General features: G+C 41.8%; 1 protein-coding gene across 1 annotated transcript in view; it reads right to left on the bottom strand.

The window, feature by feature from the left end:
- Vps13 (vacuolar protein sorting 13C) overlaps positions 1-24,415 on the bottom strand; it is a 1,164,731-nt gene that overhangs the window by 17,440 nt on the left and 1,122,876 nt on the right. Inside the window, exon 74 of the mRNA XM_080277871.1 lies at positions 23,913-24,027. Coding sequence (XP_080133997.1) covers positions 23,913-24,027 — 115 coding nt within the window. The remainder of the gene's footprint in view (positions 1-23,912; positions 24,028-24,415) is intronic.

Below are 24,415 nucleotides of genomic sequence, written 5' to 3'. Positions count from 1 at the left end.
AAATCGTTTGATCTGTCAAGCGTACTGGTGGAGGGACTGTCCTAACCTAGGTGTTTAGCGAAACCTAACCTAACCTGGCTCAACTGTACCTAATAATTTAATCCAACCTAACAAACCTAACCTAACCTAACCTAACCTAGCATTCAGTTAGGAAGTTGGGAAATGAAATCCACCTTTCACTACATTGAGTATGAGTCTTCTATTACATCATAAACAAACTACTGAAGGTACGGCTCAAAGAACATGGTGATAAATACAGTGGGAAATTTTTCAGCAAGAAAAGGTTATTTACCACCCTCAACATAGTCAGAAAAATACAGGAAACGAACTGAAGAATATGAAATTAATTGGTAAGGTCCTTCTACTATCTCAAACAAAGCATACATCTACCCTGAATTCCTACATAACAACTCATGTAACGTTAATATGATTATAATGATTAAAAATCCATTTCCTTTTATATTCATTACATAATTTTTACACAACCACTCATTTTATGTTAATGTGAATTCAATAATTCCACTGAGAGATGGAATAGAAAGTTATATGTAAAGCAGGAGAGAGCTGAAAAGATTAGTGAGAGAGTAAAATGAGAGTGGATGAGGAATTTGAGTGTAATGTGGAGGGAATGTAAAAAAATGTTCAGGAAGGAGGTAGAGAGAGTTAGACAGAATGATAAAGAAGGTAGTCGGGGAGTGATGACTAAAAATGGTAGACTGCTGGGAGAAAAGGAAGAAAAGTGAGCAGATGAAGAAAACACTTTAAGAAACCGTTGAACATAGAGAATGAAAGTAAAGCAAGTATCAAATAGCTGGGGAATGGTTGGAAGGAGGAGGAGGGAGATAACATGGGAGGACGAGATCAGTAGGATGGAAATAATGGTAAGCTATGAAGAAAGTCAAAATGGGGAAAGCTCCAAGAATTCATGGTGTGGTGATATGCTGAAGCACAGGGGACTGGTAGTAGTGGAGCAGATATGAAAGATATGCAGATTGGTCTGGGAGGAAGGCAGAGTTCCAGAGGACTGGAAATCAGATATAATTATTCCCCTGTACAAAGGAAAAGGGGAAAAAAGAAGTGTGTGGTAATCATAGGGGCATTTGTCTTCTTAGCGTAATAGGAAAAGTATATGGTAGGATACTTATTGACAGAGTTAGGGAAATAACAGAGGAATTAATTGGAGATGAAGGGGTAGGTTTTAAGAAGGGAAGTGGTTGTGTGGATCAGATATTCATCCTAGAGGAGGGATAAAGTTGTATGCAGTCATCATGGATTTGGAGAAAGCATGTAACAGAGTTGATAGACAAGGAATGGGGAAAATATTACGAATATAGGGAGTAAGTGGGAAGCTGCTCAATGCCATGAACAGTACAGTCAATCCTCATAAATCGTGGCAATTTGGGTCTGGACCACTGCCGTGATTTATGAATTTCGTGATTTATGAATAATAACTCTTATGTGAAAAATTAATTTGGGTCTGACCTTTGGCCAGCTCGCCCCCACAGCACCCTACCTACACCTATCTAGGCACCATCAAACACAATCATACAAATTTAGGAATATTCAGTGCATGTATTAAGGGATCTCACCTTAATCCTATGACAAAATTGTTTAAGTGAATGGAGTGGGATGGTGTTGGGAAGAAGTTAGAACCTCTCAGCACTTGTTCTTCCCAAACTCTTTCGCCAGCTTTGACAACCTCTCTCCCCTCTCAACACGACAAATGAGCTCCAAGCGTTGACTATACAACAACTGCGGCAGCTTCTTGACGCCATACTGCTTAGAACGCTTCACTGGGGGGTCGGGAAGGGCCATGGCAGGTAGGAGGCTGGGGGAAGTTTCACAAAAAAGGCAGGTAACTCTCGTACTCCACAGTGACGGTCTGTAGTGTGCGGACTGGCGGGACAAGAACAACAACAACATGGCGGCATTAGTATGCACATATGCCACCACGGACGCACAGTGATTAGTTGTTGGGTCGCGATTTTCAGTTTGAATGCCGCGGTTTACGGTTCTCCTCGGAAAAAGCCCCACTTGGGTGCCTAGATCCGCGATTTTCGTGACTTAACAGTGATTTAAGGTTGCCGACAGTCTAACGGCCACCTAGGCGTGATTTACGAATCCGTGATTTACGAACACACGATTTACAAGGATTGAGTGTATATATGAGGATGCTAAGGCTACAGTGTGTGTGTGTGGATGACGAACTGAGTGAATTTTTCTATCTGAATGTTGGACTGACACAAGAATGTGTCATATCTCAATGGTTATTCAATCTGTATACGGATGGAGTTATAAAAGAGATATAAGATAGGGCAGCGGATGTTGAAGCGACCCTAAGGAGAGTGGGCAGCATTTGGAAACTTCCTGTTCTGTTGTTTGATGAAGGTACTGAGTTGTTACGTGGGAACAAAGGGGAACTGCAAGGCTTGGTGAATGAGTTTGGAAGAGTGGGTATGAAACAAAGTCTAAAGGTGAATTTAGGGAAGAGTAAAGTTGTGATCCTTGAGAGAAATGTAAGTCACTGAATACACATTAAGGTTGTATGGTAAGGAAATGGAAAATCTGACTGCATTTAAGTACTTGGGTAGTGTGATGAGTAAGGATGAAGTTTGGAGGATAAAGTCCATGCAAGGGTACAACAGGGAAGAATGATTGCTGGTTCTTTGAAAGCAGTGATAAGGAATATGGAAGTGAATATGGAAGTAATAATGATGCTGCATGATAGTATTGTGATACCAACTCTAATGGATGGAAGGGAAGCTTGGACCTTGTTGGAAGGATGCAAGTCAAGAGTGAGAGCAGTGGAAAAGAGTTATCTGAGAGGAGCATGTGGAGTTATAGGGAGAAACAGGCTGAAGCAAAGAAGTGTTGTGGTGTGGATGTGGATGTGATACAAAGCATTAGGAGTGGTTTGGCCACATGGAGAGGATGGAGAGCAAGAGACTAACAAGGAGAATGTATGTGAGTGAGGTGGAGGGGGGGAGAGGGAGGGGGAGACCAATGATGAGATTAAGGGATGGAGTGGTGAGGTATATGAGAGAGGTGGGTGTGAGCTGGGGGTAGGGTAGCTAAATGGCAGGGGACAAGGCGACATGGAGCCGATTGGTTTGTGGCCATCCCTTATGGGATTGAGGCATCTGGCTATAAATGGATGGTTAGACAGATAGATTTCCTGTATACACATTACACCATAGGCCTATTTTCTCTGCAATAGAAGTCTGTTCAGTTACAGGCACTAAGAATACTGTTATATATTAAAAGTGAGAGTGAAATGCATAGATTGAAATGAGCAAAGCTGAAAGCTGGCAACTAACTATGGACGTTACATACCTCAAGGGAGACAGACTGGCACCATACATGCATGTTTATGTAAATATTTAATATTTTTCACAAAAGGAGCTACAGAAATAGGAAAATTTTTGTCTTACAAAAACTGAAACTGGGATTCACAGATGTATATGTGTAAAACTGAAAGCAGGCAACTGGTTCGCTAAGTTACATAATAAAATGGAGACAAGCTGGCACCATCTGCATGCTTATTTACTCAATCATTTTATTATTTTCCACAGAAGGGCTACAGGAACTAAAAACATTTTATTTAATAAAAATAAGCAAGATACATAGACAGATATGAGTAAAACTGAAAGCAGGCCACATAAGTTATGTAAGATAAAGGAGACAGGCTGGTGCCAACTGCATGCATGAATAAACATTTTACAGTATTATCTGGCGGTAGGTGGTGGTGACCATCATCCACTCACTTAATGTAAAGCTGCCTACTTCTTCCTTCACTTTTATTTTTCTGTGTTTGCCCTCATCTCTTCCTATTTTTCCCATCTTCCCTGTCAGGTGGTTGTGCACTGAGTGACAAGCTAAAGGTTTTCCTGGCTTACCATTTACAATGCTGGATGGTAACCATATTACCAACCCTTATGTGTTCCCTACACTCAAGAAGTGAGTTGGCGGAGGGTTAGTGCTCTGCCCTGTTAAACAAGTATCTCAAAGTCAAATGACCACCCCTTATGGGCTTATGGCATCTGGTTATATACTGACATATTATTTTCCACAGAAGGAGCTACAGGCATGCACACACCATAAAAGCAAGCAACATAAGTCCCTGCAAAAGCCCTGGTATGGTAACAAAGGTCATAAACTCCACAACAAATTTAACATGCTCCAACACCAGACGGCTTACTCTCTGTGACCAATGTGGAGCAGGCAGCAGCCTTTGTTTTGGTGGGCATTGTTGGTGGCGAGGGGGGATTGCAGAGAGATGTGGCCATTTTGAAAATTTTGGTTTCCATGCACAGTGTCAGTTAATGCAATAAAAAATGGATATTGCTTCAATTCTGCCAGATTTTTTGCTTTGTTGGATAATGCTTAGGCCCCTACTCAAGAAACCCAGCCTTGATGGTGAAGGCTTGACAAATTATCATCTCATCTCTAGCCTGTCTTTGTTATTCAAGATTACTGAGCGGGCCATACTTGATCAACTCTTACCACTGCTGGAACATAACAGAGTTGTTCCTGTTGTTCAGTCAGCAAACAGCAAATACCATTCAACTGAAACTGCATTAACAAGGATTCATAGTGAGCTGGTGGCAAACACCTGTAGTGGGATGTCCTCTCTCCTAGTTCTGTTAGATCTGTTTGCAGCTTTTAACACTATCTATATATCTATCTATCTATATACCTAGGCTGCTTCCCCCATGGAAAGGGAGGTAGCCGAGACAGGATGACACACTCCTCATTTACTCATCCATTCAAACACAGTCAATCGCATCTTAGCCCCAAAGGGGAGAAGATGCGATTGACTTTTAACACAGTAGATCATAAACTATTGTTGGATGATGTGTATTTTTATGGCATTCAAGACAGTGCTCTTTTGTTCCTTAAGTAGTATCTGTCAGACAGATCACAGACAGTAGGTGTTGATTACACTAGCTCAGATTCTGCTCCCCATCCGTTTGGATGTATTGTACAAGACAATATTTTTGTCAGACAGTACTACCGTACTGGACTAAATCCATACTGGACAAACAAGACCTTATGGGAAAAATGAATAATGTCAGACAAGCCTTGAAAAAGTCCCCCCAAAATTCAATTTAACTACATTTTGACACAACTAAGATTTTACCAACCTTTAAGGTGAGTGGTGATGGGCTTGGGGAGGAAGGGGGAGGGGTTACCAAGGCTGTAGGAGGTCTTACTGACCTCCTGGAGGAGGGCCTTCTGGATCCTGAGAAGGCCTCTCTGCCTCAACCTCCCTCATAAATCCCTCATAGTCACACATTGACACATCGTCGTCTTCGTCATCAGAGGGAAGTGCAATACTGTAATTTGACTGGTACATGTCAGGAGACATGAGGAAGGCGTACTGGACTGGCGTGGCAGTACTAGGGAAACGTTCCTCGGTGTTGGCTATCTTCCCGCGCACGTGCGGATAATACAGTAGTACAGTACTGGATGCAGCACATCAGTACTAATGAAGAACTCCTCGGATTTGGCTCACTTTGTGCATCCAACGCATACTAGCCCAACAAATCCGTACTACAGTAATACATTACTGTATTTTATTTTTTTGCCGACCATACCGGACAAAAATAGTACTGGACAAATGCGTACTGGATGCGAGGGTACTGCATATGAGATGTCGCAGTTCTTGTAACTGTAAAAATAATGTACGGTACTGTATATGTGTGTTGAGTGCTAGTGCATTCCCAATGGAAGAACTGGCACTTTTGAGTTGCAAAAGACCAGATTATTATTATTATTATTATTATTATTATTATTATTATTAGGATAATGTGGCATCAGATAAACAGGGGATTACTATATTAGTGCCCTCACTAATGTACAGTTGTAAGAATTTGTTGACAAGAGTTTGAAATGTCAAGAGTAAGAACAATGAAAATTATACTGTTAAGGAATATATGTGAGTTATGTATACTGGAAAAAACAGATACATGAAAACTTTTAAATGGAGATATCTGCTGATCAAAGAGCAAATGCAAGTGCTTTGACATCATAATCAAGGAGAGAGAATGGACATGAATGTTGTGGTGAAAAAATATGTATTTTAGAATGTATGAAGGAAAAAAGTATTTAAGGCCACTAAGAAGGCTTGAGATGATACACCGAGAACCAAGGTATGGAACTAAGGAAGTAAAAGAACTGGCCAAAGGCAGAAATGGATGAATGCAATATTTACCATGTTGTATTTACCGTGTTGCAGTATTCTGGATTTGAGCTAAGCTTGCCCTATCTTTCTTCTGAAAAAAGGTTGCACCTCACTTTAACTTGGCAGTTGACAGAATGACTCAATCTCATGCACATTTGACACAGAAAATGAGAAAGTTTGTTGATGGTTTTTGCCTGTTCGCTGGAACCAAGATTTTACATGCCTGACTAATGAGTAAATGACTATGTGCCTCATTTTACTGGGACAAGTGTTGATGTTTTGTTTTTATGCTTTCTCTTTCCTGTTTCTAGATTCTATCCACTCCATTCTTTGTAATGGAAAAACAGAAACAAGATAACAGAGAGCCAAATTCAAGATCCATTCATTTTGAGAAACCTGGACACACTGAGTTTGAAAGACTGGAGGTCACAGGCAGAAGGAGATACAGCCAGATGAAGACAGTTCCCGGGTTGACCTGTTGCATACATGAAGGACCGGGAGTAACAGGTACCTCTTGCATTACAGATATGGAAAGAGAAAAAATGAAAGTTTCTTGCTAGATGGGTGCTACATGCCCACTGTAGTGGTGGAGGGATGTAAGCACACAGTTCAGAGAAACAATAACCACTGAAGCAGCAACAGAAAAGAGAATAAGATGCTGCAGTGTGGCAAAGAGATAGAGTTTAAAGGGAGCCTGTAAGAGAAGGAGGGATAATGAGACAAAAAACCTTTGACTCCACCTTGTTGAGAAGAGCTGTATGTGGGGAGCCTCCCCACACATATGAGTTGTACTTACACAGGGGCAAATAATACCCATGTATAAAGTCAACATCTTAAATGTCAGGACCAACCTGCCTAGCCTGGGCTCCTAGGCTCCTCATGGGGCAACACAGGACTGGATGATGGATGGATGGACAAGTCAACAACTGTGCAGGGATAAAGAAGGCACGGAGTTGGCTTGGCACACCTAATCTCTTGGAAGCAGATTGTACAAGAGAGGTAATATGTTTTTTCCAAGATCTGTCCCATGAGAATGACACCCCAAGTATAGTTATAGATGATGCAGGATTAAGCTGAATGTTGCTGAAAATTAGAGGATACTCCTGTGGAAGATTCTGACAGGTCAAAAGGTGTAAGAACTGAGTTTTTGATGCATTAAAAACAAGATTACTTTTACCCCAATCAGAGATACGAGCCAAGTCAGACATTGCGTGTGCCATAGCCTCATCCACTGTTTGTGGAAGTAATTGCTGAGATGGATGCTGCGAGAAGCGAATGGAAAGGTGAAAGGTGGAGTCAACATTGTATGGGTGGATAGGGTTAGATGTACAGCATAGGTTACTGATGAATAGAGGGAAAATTTGGTGATAGGACACAGCCCTGAAGAACATCAAAACTGATAGCTCTAGAAGTATGGTGGCCATCTATAACAGCAGCTACAGAATGACCAGGAAAGGAAGCCAGAGATGAAACTACAGAAAGAAGGATTGAAACCATAAGAGGGTAGTTTGGAAATTAAAGGTTTATGTCAGACCTGCTCAAAAACCTTTGAGATGTCAAGTGCAATAGCAAACTTTTTGCCAAAGTACTGAATGAAGGATGATCAGAAGTCTAAAAGGTTGGTGAGATCACCAATGTCCCTGGCGGTACCCATACTGACTAGTAGAAAGAAGGTTGCGATAAGAATGGTGCGTTACATTTTTTTAGGTGGGAGCATTCACCATCCACTCACTCGATACAGTGCTGCTCTCGGGTGCCTGCCCTTTCCTCTCTTCCTTCCTTCTTTCCTTCCTTCCTCTTCTGTTTTTCCTTCATTCTTTCCTCTTCCTTCTGTCTACGGGTGAGCCTGTATTGATGAGCATAATGGTTTTCTGTACACCAGGAAACCATTTACTATGCTGGGTGGTAACCACATAACCAAGTTATGGAGCCTGATGGTTTAGTGGACAATTAAGGTGCTCCTCTTGGACTGAAGCTGGGCAGGTTTATATCCATGGGGTGGTTGGAGTTTGTTGCTCATATAATGCCACTCAGGGATGAGTGAAGCTAGTCACTCTCATCTTAAATGTCAGGAACAGCTTGCCTAGCCCCAGGCTCCTATGCTCCTCATGGGGCAACACAGGATTAGATGATGAATGAATGAAAAGAAAAGATTTTAAAACTTCTGAAATACAGGCTGTTAAGAAAACTGGGCGATAGTTACACAGCGGGGAATGGTCACCCTTCTTTGGGACAGGATGAATAAGGGCAAACTTCCGGCAAGAAGGAAACGTACAAGCTGACAGACAAAGGTGAAAGAGTTTACCCAGGCACGGTGTAAGCACAGATGCACAGTAATTGAGGATAACAGGAGGGACCCCAGCAAACCCAAATGCCTTGTTAGTACAGAGGCCAGTAATGGCAGAAAATACATCAGTTGAAGAAATTTTAATGTCCCTAAGGAAGTCAGAGGGGAGAAGTAATGGAGGAACAGCACCGGAATCATTTAAGGTGGAATTGGAGGAGAAAGTCTAAGCGAAGAGTTTTGCTTTATTAGCAGAAGAAATAGCTACAGAGTTATCACAACAGAAAAGAGGAGAGAAGAATGATAATAAGATAAACTTGTTTGAGAGGTTTTTGGCAAGATGCCAGAAGGAGCGGGAAGAATTTGAGCTGGAGAGTTCAGAGCATTTAGTATAATTATTTTTAGGAGAGATAAGAACAGACTTAGCATGATTTTGGGCAGAAACACAAAAGAGGTGAGATTCAGTGGGGGGTTGGCTTTGGTGCCTTTTATTGGCCCTCTCCTTGTTGTGGACAGCATTAAAACAAGCATGATTATACCACTGTTTTTTGCATTTGTCTGAGGATCAGAGTAGAGAATGTATGCTTCCATGCTGGAGAGAGTAACCTCCGCAATGTGTATGGCACATTATGATGGTTCATGGCCATGGATGCAATAGTCATTCGAGGGAATATCAAATAAGTAAAGCCTGAGGGCCTCCCAATCAGCAGGTCCAAAGTGCCAATGCTGCCGCTTCTTCAGAGGGTCCACAGGCCTTACTGAAGTAATAAGTTATGGTGATAAGGTTGTGATCGGAGGAGCCCAACAGAGAGAAAAGATATGATTAATTGCATAAGCAAAAGGATTAGATGTAAGGAAGAGGTCAAGTATGTTGGAACTCTCTCCAAGACAGTCAGGGATATGGGCAGGGTGCTGTACAAGCTGCTCTAGGTCATTAAGAATACAAAGAATGTAGGTTTGTTCACCAGGTGGATCAGTGAAAGGAAAGGAGAACCAAAAGTGGCAGTGAACATTGAAATCACCTAGAATGGAGATTTCAGAGAAAGGAGAAATTGAAAGGATGTGTTGCATCTCAGAGGTATATATATATATATATATATATATATATATTATAATGGCATCACATTACGAAGCCCCAGAGCCTCTGGGGGGGGGGGACCATAAAAGCCCCCACCATCCACCCCTTTCCTGGTGCCAACCAAGTTAGATGCCTGGAACCAAAGTCTGATCCACTTCTTCATTTTTGCAACATTCATGGCCTTCCCTCTAACATTCTGTTGAATACAACCTCTCCTCCTCTAAACCTTACCTAATCTTCCTCATAGAGACTCACCTGATAGTTGTCTGAGACAACTGATAGCAAACCATTCTCTGTATCCTCCTACTTTATACCGACGAAAAAACCAAAGGTGGCTGTTGTGTAAAAAACAATTCTTGTCCTTGTGTTCCTCAACTTGGATCTTATGAATTCTCTAGTCACTGGCTTTGGCTATCTGTCATTCTCTGACTAAATATATCAGTGCTCTTTACTTATCCCCAGATTATACTGACTATGAAAAATTCTTTGGCTATTTTACCTCTGAGCTGGAACACATCCTTTCAATTTCTCCTTTCTCTGAAATCTCCATTCTAGGTGATTTCAATGTTCACTGCCACTTTTGGTTCTCCTTTCCTTTCACTGATCCACCTGGTGAACAAACCTACATTCTTTGTATTCTTAATGACCTAGAGCAGCTTGTACAGCACCCTGCCCATATCCCTGACTGTCTTGGAGAGAGTTCCAACATACTTGACCTCTTCCTTACATCTAATCCTTTTGCTTATGCAATTAATCATATCTTTTCTCTCTGTTGGGCTCCTCCGATCACAACCTTATCACCATAACTTATTACTTCAGTAAGGCCTGTGGACCCTCTGAAGAAGCGGCAGCATTGGCACTTTGGACCTGCTGATTGGGAGGCCCTCAGGCTTTACTTATTTGATATTCCCTCGAATGACTATTGCATCCATGGCCATGAACCATCATAATGTGCCATACACATTGTGGAGGTTACTCTCTCCAGCATGGAAGCATACATTCTCTACTCTGATCCTCAGACAAATGCAAAAAACAGTGGTATAATCATGCTTGTTTTAATGCTGTCCACAACAAGGAGAGGGCCAATAAAAGGCACCAAAGCCAACCCCCCACTGAATCTCACCTCTTTTGTGTTTCTGCCCAAAATCATGCTAAGTCTGTTCTTATCTCTCCTAAAAAATAATTATACTAAATGCTCTGAACTCTCCAGCTCAAATTCTTCCCGCTCCTTCTGGCATCTTGCCAAAAACCTCTCAAACAAGTTTATCTTATTATCATTCTTCTCTCCTCTTTTCTGTTGTGATAACTCTGTAGCTATTTCTTCTGCTAATAAAGCAAAACTCTTCGCTTAGACTTTCTCCTCCAATTCCACCTTAAATGATTCCGGTGCTGTTCCTCCATTACTTCTCCCCTCTGACTTCCTTAGGGACATTAAAATTTCTTCAACTGATGTATTTTCTGCCATTACTGGCCTCTGTACTAACAAGGCATTTGGGTTTGCTGGGGTCCCTCCTGTTATCCTCAATTACTGTGCATCTGTGCTTACACCGTGCCTGGGTAAACTCTTTCACCTTTGTCTGTCAGCTTGTACGTTTCCTTCTTGCCGGAAGTTTGCCCTTATTCATCCTGTCCCAAAGAAGGGTGACCATTCCCCGCTGTGTAACTATCGCCCAGTTTTCTTAACAGCCTGTATTTCAGAAGTTTTAAAATCTTTTCTTTTCATTCATTCATCATCTAATCCTGTGTTGCCCCATGAGGAGCATAGGAGCCTGGGGCTAGGCAAGCTGTTCCTGACATTTAAGATGAGAGTGACTAGCTTCACTCATCCCTGAGTGGCATTATATGAGCAACAAACTCCAACCACCCCATGGATATAAACCTGCCCAGCTTCAGTCCAAGAGGAGCACCTTAATTGTCCACTAAACCATCAGGCTCCATAACTTGGTTATGTGGTTACCACCCAGCATAGTAAATGGTTTCCTGGTGTACAGAAAACCATTATGCTCATCAATACAGGCTCACCCGTAGACAGAAGGAAGAGGAAAGAATGAAGGAAAAACAGAAGAGGAAGGAAGGAAAGAAGGAAGGAAGAGAGGAAAGGGCAGGCACCCGAGAGCAGCACTGTATCGAGTGAGTGGATGGTGAATGCTCCCACCTAAAAAAAAATGTAACGCACCATTCTTATCGCAACCTTCTTTCTACTAGTCAGTATGGGTACCGCCAGGGACATTGGTGATCTCACCAACCTTTTAGACTTCTGATCATCCTTCATTCAGTACTTTGGCAAAAAGTTTGCTATTGCACTTGACATCTCAAAGGTTTTTGAGCAGGTCTGACATAAACCTTTAATTTCCAAACTACCCTCTTATGGTTTCAATCCTTCTTTCTGTAGTTTCATCTCTGGCTTCCTTTCCTGGTCATTCTGTAGCTGCTGTTATAGATGGCCACCATACTTCTAGAGCTATCAGTTTTGATGTTCTTCAGGGCTGTGTCCTATCACCAAATTTTCCCTCTATTCATCAGTAACCTATGCTGTACATCTAACCCTATCCACCCATACAATGTTGACTCCACCTTTCACCTTTCCATTCGCTTCTCGCAGCATCCATCTCAGCAATTACTTCCACAAACAGTGGATGAGGCTATGGCACACGCAATGTCTGACTTGGCTCGTATCTCTGATTGGGGTAAAAGTAATCTTGTTTTTAATGCATCAAAAACTCAGTTCTTACACCTTTTGACCTGTCAGAATCTTCCACAGGAGTATCCTCTAATTTTCAGCAACATTCAGCTTAATCCTGCATCATCTATAACTATACTTGGGGTGTCATTCTCATGGGACAGATCTTGGAAAAAACATATTACCTCTCTTGTACAATCTGCTTCCAAGAGATTAGGTGTGCCAAGCCAACTCCGTGCCTTCTTTATCCCTGCACAGTTGTTGACTTGTCCATCCATCCATCATCCAGTCCTGTGTTGCCCCATGAGGAGCCTAAGAGCCCAGGCTAGGCAGGTTGGTCCTGACATTTAAGATGTTGACTTTATACATGGGTATTATTTGCCCCTGTGTAAGTACAACTCATATGTGTGGGGAGGCTCCCCACATACAGCTCTTCTCAACAAGGTGGAGTCAAAGGTTTTTTGTCTCATTATCCCTCCTTCTCTTACAGGCTCCCTTTAAACTCTATCTCTTTGCCACACTGCAGCATCTTATTCTCTTTTCTGTTGCTGCTTCAGTGGTTATTGTTTCTCTGAACTGTGTGCTTACATCCCTCCACCACTACAGTGGGCATGTAGCACCCATCTAGCAAGAAACTTTCATTTTTTCTCTTTCCATATCCCTAATGCAAGAGGTACCTGTTACTCCCGGTCCTTCATGTATGCAACAGGTCAACCCGGGAACTGTCTTCATCTGGCTGTATCTCCTTCTGCCTGTGACCTCCAGTCTTTCAAACTCAGTGTGTCCAGGTTTCTCAAAATGAATGGATCTTGAATTTGGCTCTCTGTTATCTTGTTTCTGTTTTTCCATTACAAAGAATGGAGTGGATAGAATCTAGAAACAGGAAAGAGAAAGCATAAAAACAAAACATCAACACTTGTCCCAGTAAAATGAGGCACATAGTCATTTACTCATTAGTCAGGCATGTAAAATCTTGGTTCCAGCGAACAGGCAAAAACCATCAACAAACTTTCTCATTTTCTATGTCAAATGTGCATGAGATTGAGTCATTCTGTCAACTGCCAAGTTAAAGTGAGGTGCAACCTTTTTTCAGAAGAAAGATAGGGCAAGCTTAGCTCAAATCCAGAATACTGCAACACGGTAAATACAACATGGTAAATATTGCATTCATCCATTTCTGCCTTTGGCCAGTTCTTTTACTTCCTTAGTTCCATACCTTGGTTCTCGGTGTATCATCTCAAGCCTTCTTAGTGGCCTTAAATACTTTTTTCCTTCATACATTCTAAAATACATATTTTTTCACCACAACATTCATGTCCATTCTCTCTCCTTGATTATGATGTCAAAGCACTTGCATTTGCTCTTTGATCAGCAGATATCTCCATTTAAAAGTTTTCATGTATCTGTTTTTTCCAGTATACATAACTCACATATATTCCTTAACAGTTTCATTTTCATTGTTCTTACTCTTGACTTTTCAAACTCTTGTCAACAAATTCTTACAACTGTACATTAGTGAGGGCACTAATATAGTAATCCCCTGTTTATCTGATGCCACATTATCCTAATAATAATAATAATAATAATAATAATCTGGTCTTTTGCAACTCAAAAGTGCCAGTTCTTCCATTGGGAATGCACTAGCACTCAACACACATATACAGTACCGTACATTATTTTTACAGTTACAAGAACTGCGACATCTCATATGCAGTACCCTCGCATCCAGTACGCATTTGTCCAGTACTATTTTTGTCCGGTATGGTCGGCAAAAAAATAAAATACAGTAATGTATTACTGTAGTACGGATTTGTTGGGCTAGTATGCATTGGATGCACAAAGTGAGCCAAATCCGAGGAGTTCCTCATTAGTACTGATGTGCTGCATCCAGTACTGTACTACTGTATTATCCGCACGTGCGCGGGAAGATAGCCAACACCGAGGAACGTTTCCCTAGTACTGCCACGCCAGTCCAGTACGCCTTCCTCATGTCTCCTGACCCGTACCAGTCAAATTACAGTATTGCACTTCCCTCTGATGACGAAGACGACGATATGTCAATGTGTGACTATGAGGGATTTATGAGGGAGGTTGAGGCAGAGAGGCCTTTGAAACAGGGATGTGTCATGTCTCCATGGTTGTTCAATCTGTACATGGATGGGGTAATACAAGAGGTATAAGGTAAGGTAGTGGATGTTGGAGTGGCCCTTGTGAGAGAGGGTAGTGTTTGGAAACTCCCTGTACTGTTGTTTGCAGATGATACTGTGTTTTTGAGAGAAGACAAAGGAGAGCTGCAAGGCTTGGTGGATGAGTCTGGGAGAGTGTGTAAGAAACGGAATCTATAGGTGAATGTAGAGAAGAGTAAAGTGATGGTCTTTGAGAGAGGTGAAGTCAGTGAATGTACAGCGAGGTTGGATGGTGAGGAATTGGAAAATGTGAGTACGTTTAAGTACTTGGGTAGTGTGATGAGTAAGGATGGAGGTTTAGAGAGTGAAGTGCTTGAAAGGGTACAACAGGGAAGAAGGGTTGTTGGTTTCTTGAAAGCTGTGATAAGAAGCAGGGAAGTGAGCATGGAAGTGAAAATGTTACTACATGACAGTATTGTGATACCAACTCTAACGTACGGAAGTGAAGCTTGGACGTTGCTGGAAGGACACAAGTCAAGAGTGAGAGCAGTGGAAATAAGTTATTTAAGGGGAGCCTGTGGAGTCACATGGAGAGACAGGCTGACAAATGAGGATATAAAGGAGCATTGTGGTGTGGATGTGGATGTGATTGGAAGCGTTAGGAGGAATACACTGAGGTGGTTTGGCCATGTGGAGAGGATGGAGGGTGAAAGACTGGCGAGAGAGTGTATGTGAGTGAGGTGGAGGGGGGAAGAGGGAGGGGGAGGCTGAGGATGAGATGCAGGGATGGGGTGGAGAGGTATATGAGAGAGGGGGTGTGAGTTGGGAGTGGGGCAGTGAAATGGCGGGGGACAGGGCAACGTGGATGCGATTTGTTTGTGGCCACCCCGAACGGGACTGAGGCGTCTGGCAATAGATGGATAGATAGATATATTAAAAAGGAGGTGTTGAGTGTATTGTGCATGTAGTTTGATACTGACAGTTAGAGAAGCCTGTATGGGAGAGCATACCGGCCTACTCTCTGTGTTACTGAAAAAGTTCAGCAAAGGGGAAAGGTCGCAACCTAGTCCCGAGGGCTGATGACAAGGGAGCTCCAGCTCTCCCCATCATCAGCTTTCATCTACCTTGGAGGTACTGTCCTATTCAACTTGTGCTACAGCTACTCCCTTATTTATTCTTATACAATGCTTGACCAGCCACCCAGACTCAAAAAAACGTCGTCTCTGGCACTTTGGAGCTGTGGATTGGGAGGCCCTCAGGCAGTACTTCTTTGATTTTCCCTGGAATGATTATTGCTTCCATGGCCGGGAGCCATCTGGGTGTGCCTTGAGCATTACGGAGGTTATTTTCTCAGGCATGGAAGCATACATTCCTTTCTCATATCCTTTGACTAATGCACGAAAGCCTTGGTTTAATCACACTTGTCCTGATGCTGTCCACAACAAGGAGAGGGCCTATAAAAGGTACCAGAGCCAACCCACCTCCGAATCACATCTTTTATACATTTCTGCCCGGAATTGTGCTAAGTCTGTTCTTCGCTTTGTTAAAAAGAATTTCATCCGTACAAAACGCTCTCAACTCTCTAACTCGAACTCTTCCCGCTTCTTCTGGCACCTTGCCAAAAACCTTTCTAACAACTTTACCTCATCATCCTTCCCTCCTCTTTTCTACTCTGATGGCTTTGTGGCTATTTCTTCTACTGATAAAGCAGATCTCTTCGCTCAGACTTTCTCCTCCAATTCCACCTTAGACGATTCCGGTGCTGTTCCTCCATTACTTCCCCCCTCTGACTTCCTCATGGCTAACATTAAAATTTCTTCAGCTGATGTATTTTCTGCCATTGCTGGCCTCAGTACTAATAAGGCATATGAGCCTGATGGAGTCCCTCCTGTTGTTCTCAAGAACTGAGCTTCTGTGCTTACACCCTGTCTAGGCAAACTCTTTCGCCTTCGTCTGTCAAGTTGTACCTTTCCTTCTTGCTGAAAGTTTGCTCTCATTCAGCCAGTCCCAAAGAAGGGTGACCATTCCCAACCCTCTAACTATCGTCCAATTGCTTTAACATCCTGTATCTCAAAAGTTTTTGAGTCTATTCTTAACAGAAAAATTTTGATGCATCTTTCCTATCACAACCTTCTTTCTGATCGTCAGTATGGGTTCCATCAGGGACACTCCACAGGCGATCTTCTCACCTACCTTTCAGACTCCTGGTCATCCTCCTTTCGGGACTTTGGCGAAAGCTTTGCCATTGCACTTGACATCTCAAAGGCTTTCGATCGAGTCTGGCATAATTCTTTAATTTCCAAACTGCCCTCTTAAGGTTTCTATCCTTCTATCTGTGCCTTCATCTCTAGCTTCCTTTCTGGTCGTTCTATAGCCGCTGTTGTAGATGGCCATCGTTCTTCTCCTAGATCTATTAACAGTGGTGTTCCTCAGGGCTCTGTCCTATCACTAACTCTCTTCCTTTTATTCATCAATGACCTTCTAAGCTGTACATCTAATCCTATCTACTCATACGCTGATGACTCCACCCTTCACCTTTCCATTCGATTCCCACAACGTCCATCTCAGCAGTTACTTCAACAGGCAAGGGATGAGGCTATGGCACACCTAATGTCTGACTTGGCTCTTATCTCTGACTGGGGTAAAAATAATCTTGTTGTTTTTAATGAATCAAAGACTCGGTTTTTGCACCTATCAACCCGACAAAATCTTCCACAGGTATACCCACTTATGTTTAATAATACTCAACTTAATCCTGCATCATCGTTGAACATACTTGGGGTTTCATTTGCTCTTGACTTGTCTTGGAAAGATCATATTACATATCTTGTAAAATCTGCTTCCAAGCGTTTGGGTGTGCTAAGCCGACTCCGTTCCTTCTTTGCCCCTGCACAATTGTTGACTCTATACAGGGGTTTTATCCGCCCCTGTGTGGAGTACAACTCTCATGTGTGGGGAGGCTCCCCACATACAGCTCTTCTCAATAGGGTGGAGTCAAAGGCTTTCGTCTCATTAACTCTCCCCCTCTTACTGACTCTCTTCAACCTCTGTCTCTTCGCTGCATTGTTGCATCTTTATCTCTTTTCTATCTTACTTCAATGGTCACTGTTCCTCTGAACTGTCTGCATGCATTCCTCCACTTCTACGACGGGCACATAGCACCCATCTAGCAGCAAACTCTCACCCTTTTTCTGTCCAACTCTCTAATGCAAGAGTTAACTGTTACTCCCAGTCCTTCATTTATGCAACAGGTCAACTCTGGAACTGTCTCCCTCTGTCTGTATTTCCCACTTCCTATGATCTCTAGTCTTTCAAACGCAGTGTGTCCAGGCATCTCGAAATGAATGGATCTTGAATTTGGCTCTCTCTTGTATTTTGTTTTTCTCTTGGAAGGAACAGTTTTGTGGGCTCATTGCCTTTGGTTCCTTCTTCCTCACATTAAAAAAAAAAAAAAAAAAAAAAAAAAAAAAAAAAAATTACTCCCTTCATGGTGTAGAGGCTTCATACTAGACTACTACTGTCCACAACCTCTAAGAGCAGTGGGATTACATACCTTAAAAAACTCCAGCTGCCTCTTATGGACTCAAATTTTCTCTTATCACACAACTATCACCTGACTGGCATCACAATAACTCATCATAGCATTCAGCAAATTTCTTCCATACACAGATATGTAAACTTCCATAATCTATCATTATTCTGCCTGATCATATGTTATTTCCAACACCACAAATGCCAGAAATATCTCGTAATCTTCTCAGATGCTTACCCTCTACCTGCCTTACTATACATATTATGAATATTTGATCCACAAAGCCCCAGTTACTTCTGTCACTATGTGTACTGTACAGTACTGTGTTCATCACTCACTAAATATTCTCATACCTGCTTTCCATTCTTTTACCATTAAGGTATTCCTTCATATATATATATTGTATTCTACAACATTAGCTGCCTTATACCTTGATAATTCTTGCATTCATAACAGGCACCAATTGGAATGCATATAGGGATTCCTTAGTTATGAATGCCAAAGTGGTGCATGGTGTGGCAAGTGCAACAACAAAGAGGGAAGGCACAGTATGGTAGGCTGAAGAGGTTAAGAGAGCACTGGAGGAAAAGAGGATGAAATGGCTAGAGTGGATACAGGACTGGGACTCAACTGAAATAAGAAATGAGTATACCGAGAGCAAGAAGCACATAAAGAGACTAGTGAAAAGGAACGAGAATGAGGTAAATGAGGATCTAGGATGAAAAATGAATGTAAATTACTCTGAGTACAGGAAGTCATTCTGGAAAGAGGTGCAGAAATGTAGAAATGACAGTGGAAAGAAATGTGAAAGTGTGAAGGACGTAAGTGGTAGATTATTAACCCTTGGGGATGAAGTAAGGACCAGATGGAAAGAATATTTTGAGTCTGACGAACGGGAATAGAGACTATAGAGTGGCTGTAAACATGACTGGTTTTGGGGGGTGCGCAGAGAAGGAATGCAGTGCCAGGAAACATGACACTCGCAGAAGTAAAGAATCCTGTGAAGCGACTGAAAAATGGGATGGCAGCTGGTGTTGATGAAGTGTATACAGAAATGATTAGGTGTGGTGGAGATAGTGGAATGAAGTGCTTGCTGGGGATATGTAGAAAGGCATGGATGAGTGAAACTGTGCCAGTAGAGTGAAAAATGGTTTTGACTGTACCCCTGTACAAAAATAAAGTGAACGAATGAGTGCAAGAATTATCATGGCATAAGTCTACTGAGTGTTGTGGATAAGGTATACAGAAGAATTATTATAGAGAAAGTAAGAAAAATATCAGAAGGCCTAGTAAGTGATGAACAGGGTGACTTTAGGGGTGACAGAGGATGTATGGATCAAATATTTGCAGTGAGACAGATGGTGGAGAAGGCTTGTGAGAAGGACTATAATGTGCTTATGGCATTTATGAATCTGGAAAAAGTATACAATAAAGTAGACAGAGAAGGATTGTGAAAGGTTATGCATAAGTAAGGTGTACAGGGTAAGCTGCTAGGTGCTGTTAAGAGTTTTTATGATGGTTGTGAGGCATATGTAAGGGGTAAATGGGCATCTAAGTGAATGGTTCACGATCAATGTGGGCATAAGGTTGTGTGATGTCCCCATGGTTGTTCAATATATATATATATGGATGGGATGATGAGAGAAGTAAAAACACGAGTAATGGGGAGAGGGATGGCGTTGGCAATGAATGGTGATGGATGGAATATCTCACATTCAATGTATGCTGACGATGCGGTGCTATTTGTAAATACTGGACAAGAGCTTGGTACACTAGTGCAGAGTTTTGCTGATTATGTGAGTGTCATGCCTTGAAAGTAAATGTAGAAAAGAGTAAAGTGATGGTTACTGAAAGAGAAGGTGAATCCCTGTATGATGTTACAGTGAATGATGAGACAGGAATTGGTGAGAGAGTTCAAATACCTGGATACAGTGATAGAAAAGAGAGGAAAATGTGCAAAAGAAGTAGAAAGTAGAGTTACATAAGGATGGACAATAGCTGGTGCTATGAAGGCCTTGATAAGAAACAAAGGCTTGAGTGTTGCAGCTGCATGAGACTTACATGAAGGAATGTTAGTGTCAACTGTAACATACGGGTGTGAGACTCTGATGTGGCATGTAAATGAAAAGTCAAGAGCAAGAGCAGTGGAGACAAGACTGTTCAGGAATTTATATGGAGTACAGAGAGTGCATAGGATATGAAATAATGTGATTCATGAGAGATGCAGAGTGAAGAAACTTGTGGACACCAGAATCGAAGAGTGTATTAAGATGGTATGGTCATGTGGAGAGAATCGATGGCAACACAGTCGTTGACAATGTATATCTAAGCGAATCTGAAGGAGTGAGAAGGCGAGGTAGGCCATGAAGAAGGTGGAGAGATATGGTGGATAAGTGTGTGAGGAAGAGAGGTATGGAAGCTGGTGAGGCTCAGGGACTGACAAGAGATCGTGCTGGCTGGATGAATTTTGTGCAGAGAAGCTCATGACCAGGGACTTGGTACCCTTTTTAACATGACAGCGTTCGGACTGACTCTATCAGATAGGTATATGTGAAGCTACAGTACATGGTGAAACCTTTTGACTTATCAGATGGAGCCAGGATTCCATGAGCTTGAATGATGAATGAATGAAATCATGGCCTAGTGAATTGGGCAAACATTGGCTGTCTGGATGCTGCTACTCCTCACCCTGCCCTAGGGTGGGAAAGGAGGTTCGGATGATGATGATGATGATGATGATAAATGATGATGATGTACAGAAGTACAATCACAGTCTTTCTCTCTACTGGCACAATTCCTTTCATTAGGTCTGTCTGGTATATACCTTATAAACTGTTTAATGCACTCTCCCTTACATTTTACAAGTTGTCATACAAGGTCTGTTCAAAAAGTATCTGACATTTGGCTCTAAAAAAATAAAAAGCTAACCTGTTCGGCTAGAACACTAATCCCCTTCAAAGTAGGCCCCTTCTGACTTGACACAGGTATCCTAGTAGCGTTCTTTCCACCGCCTGACACATTTTTCAAAGTTGATTTTTGATATCTCCTGCAAGTGCCTCACTGCATTTGTCATGATTTCTCTTGCCTCAATTCAGGAACCCTTCAATGGAGTTTTGAGCTTGGGGAATAACCAGAATTCGCACGGAGCTATGTCTAGTGAGTAGGGAGCCTGCCGGGCCTGTGTGATGTTGTACTTGCCAAGAAATTCCTGAATCTGTTGAGAAGAATGGGAAGGGATGCTGCCATGGTGCAGCTTTTCAGCTTGCTGCTTTCAAAACGTCTGGTCTCTTTTGCTGAGCTGCATCATGATGACGACTGATAACGCTGAGGTAGTAATGTATGTTGAGAGCCTGACCTGATGCTATTCATGATGTACAACACCACGGTAGTTGAATAAAACTGTCAACATGCATTTCACCTTGCTGTGGACCTGTTGTGCCTTTTTTGGCTTGGGCAATTTGGAATGCTTCCACTGGGATGACTGTGCTTTGGTTTCTGGGTCGTACCCATACACCCAAGTCTCATCTCCAGTCATAAGTCTTCAGAAAATCTGGATTGCGATTTGCACACTCCAGCATGTCTTGAGCAATATTTATCAACAGTTTGTTGCTCTCATGAAAGGAGCTTTGGAACAAACTTGGTGGCAACTCTTTGCATGCCTAACTCCTCCGTTAAAATTTTGAATGCTGATCCATTGCTGATTCCAATTTCATTAACAATTTCTCTGACAGTCAATTGACAATTTCCCATGACCAAATCGCAGACTTTCTTCAAATTTTCAGCACTCCTGCTTGTTGATGGCTTCCCAGGACATGGATTATTCTCGACTGACATTGGACCATTTTTCAAAACAACTGTACCACTCCTTTATTTGTTACCACCATGGCTTCATTCCCCCAAACTTGCTGGATCTTCCTGATAGTTTCAACCTGGGTATCACCTAGATTTTGGCAAAATTTGATGTAGTAACGTTGTTTGACTTTTTTGGTCATGATGATGAGTGTGGGAACGTGATGGGCAAAAGTGCATGACCATGAACACAGACTGACTGACGGCCACTGAGTCACTAATGGCAGTTGGAAATACAGTAATCACATATCCACATGAAGGTCCCGTACTGTGCTACACAAAACCCCACACCCTATCTTCCAAGTGGTTGGTGAGAAAAAAAAATGAGGTAAGATACTTTCTGAACAGACCTCATACATCATCAACAACAGATACCGTTCCATTCTTCAACCCTTCACCAGCTGTCATCACATCTGTCATTATATACTCTTGTATCAAGCACCATATTCTGTGCACCACCAGACCCAATCTTCAAAAGTCTTTGCAATTGTTACCTATTTCTCTCTCACTTGTTACCATTCATACATTTTCGTCCCTCAGATTTTTATATTTGTGGTAAGTGATGGCAATCATCATCCACTCACTTTATGTAGGGCTGCCTACTTCATCCTTCACCTTTATCACCCCTTTTTCTGTCTGTCTGTCTCTCTCTCTCTCTCTTCCTGTTTCTCCAATCTTTCCTCTTACTTTTTATTACTCTTCTTTTGTTTTCAGGTGGCTTTACATTGAGTGATGAGCCAAGCGGTTTCCTGTGAGCCAGGAAACCATTAACAACGCTGGGTGGTAACCATGCAGCCAACCCATACGTGTTCCATACTTGTCAATAAGTGGGTTGGAGGAGGATTCAAGTCCCTTCCCATAAAACAACTAATTCAAAGTCAAACAGCCACCCCATATGGGATTATGGCATCTGGCTATAGATAGATAGATAAATAGATTTTTATATGACTTACCTCAATCATTCCAACAATTCTGCACTTCATTCTATAAGAACTTCTGATTTTCTGAGCTCCTCACATTAATTTTTCTACTAAAGTCTTCATCTTCATATTTCTCTTTGCTCACTCATCAATTTTACTCCACCTGTTTTTCTTTCTCCTGAACTTTTTTTTTCTTTTTTCCACTCACTTCTTCCTTTTTTCTGCCACTGATCTTTCTACCATCATGTCTCACCATGCTATTCCTTTCATATTAGCTTGACAGCCTTGCAGTATGGCACATAACTTTAGCATTCCTAAACAAACACATTTTTGCTTCACAAGTTTCTGGACTCAACTGTTCCCAGTTCACTGACTCTGACTCTTTTGCTATAATATGATCATATTCACCAACCACAGCTTTCTTGATCTTCTACATATTCCTTCACTCCTAAGACCCCTCCCACTTTTAGTCTTTGATGTTCTGCCCGATTTTTTTTCATCTTAATTACTTTGATCAGAGAATCTTCAGCACTGTCTTCCTTCATTATATACAACCTTCTTTCATGACACATGTCCTCTGACTGACACCCTTTAAGATTTTTTTTTTTTTTTTTTTTATGTTTACACCAAAACAACACATAGGATCCATAACTGCTCTTCCATTCAGTTCAGCAGTCACAAACACTCTTACTCCTTGTAAGTTTCTGTAACTATCCAACTGAATCCAAAACCTTACTTTGTCTTCTATATCTATGTCAGCATTATGCACATAAACAGATACCAAAGCCACTTTCAGCATCTCAAATATAAAGCACCTCAAGTATTAAAAAAAAAAAAAAAAAAAAAAAAAAAAAAAAAAATCACATTTCCTCCATTTGCCAACAAAAGGCTCTTCCTTTAGTCCAATAACACATTCTCATCCTTAAATTTTTACATGTTATGCACTGCCATTAATCCTTTTTATTCTCATTGTGTATCATACTTTCTTTCCTTCCCTGAAAACTCACAGTTTCTCTATTTTTGGATAACACCTTCTTTCCCTCCTTGAAAACCAGCAATTTCTCTATTTTTTATTCTAGCTACAGAGTTTTAAAAAAAGTACAGCATAACAAATACAAAACTGAAAATGTTGCATATACCATTCATCCATTGTTACCATTACCAGATGTATACAGAATAATGAAACAAATAACCATAACTCAGGGAGGGAATAAACACGATGTTGTGTAATTATTAGTGAACGGTAGATGAGCACTAACCCGTAGCAACTTGGCACCCTGAGCAAAGTGCTGTACATAGGGCCTGATGACACTATCACCGCCAATGAAGCGAGGGGGTCGCCGACGTACCACTTCTTCTGCTGAATCTGCAGCTCTGAAACGAACAATAATGTTACTGCTACAGCTTAAGAGAATTAAATATGGCACACTTTAACCTTGCCAATACCTTTATCACATCATGCATAGTTGTTGCTGTTGTTGTTAATTCCAGTCTGTCTGGTTAAACACACCCATCAACCACAGGCAAGGAACTACCTCTGCAGGGCCATCCCATGCAGTGGAGCAGTGTTCCCCTGCAGGAGATGGTGCCTCACTGTGGCAAAGATGTGGGATGAGTGTGCAAGTTTGATTTCCAGATGGATAATGCATTTGTGTCTCTCCACCTAGTTAACACAGGCACCAGAATCTAACTGTGTGGCTACCAACCAATATCATAAATGGTTTTCTGAGGTACAGGAAACCATTAGGCTTGTCACTCAGTG

The sequence above is a fragment of the Coenobita brevimanus genome, chromosome 71 (assembly GCF_032717465.1).
Source record: "Coenobita brevimanus isolate Jiangsu-jjx chromosome 71, ASM3271746v2, whole genome shotgun sequence".
NCBI lineage: Eukaryota > Metazoa > Arthropoda > Malacostraca > Decapoda > Coenobitidae > Coenobita > Coenobita brevimanus.
The sequence above is the reverse complement of the archived record's forward strand: the minus strand, read 5'-3'. Positions and strand labels throughout refer to the sequence as shown.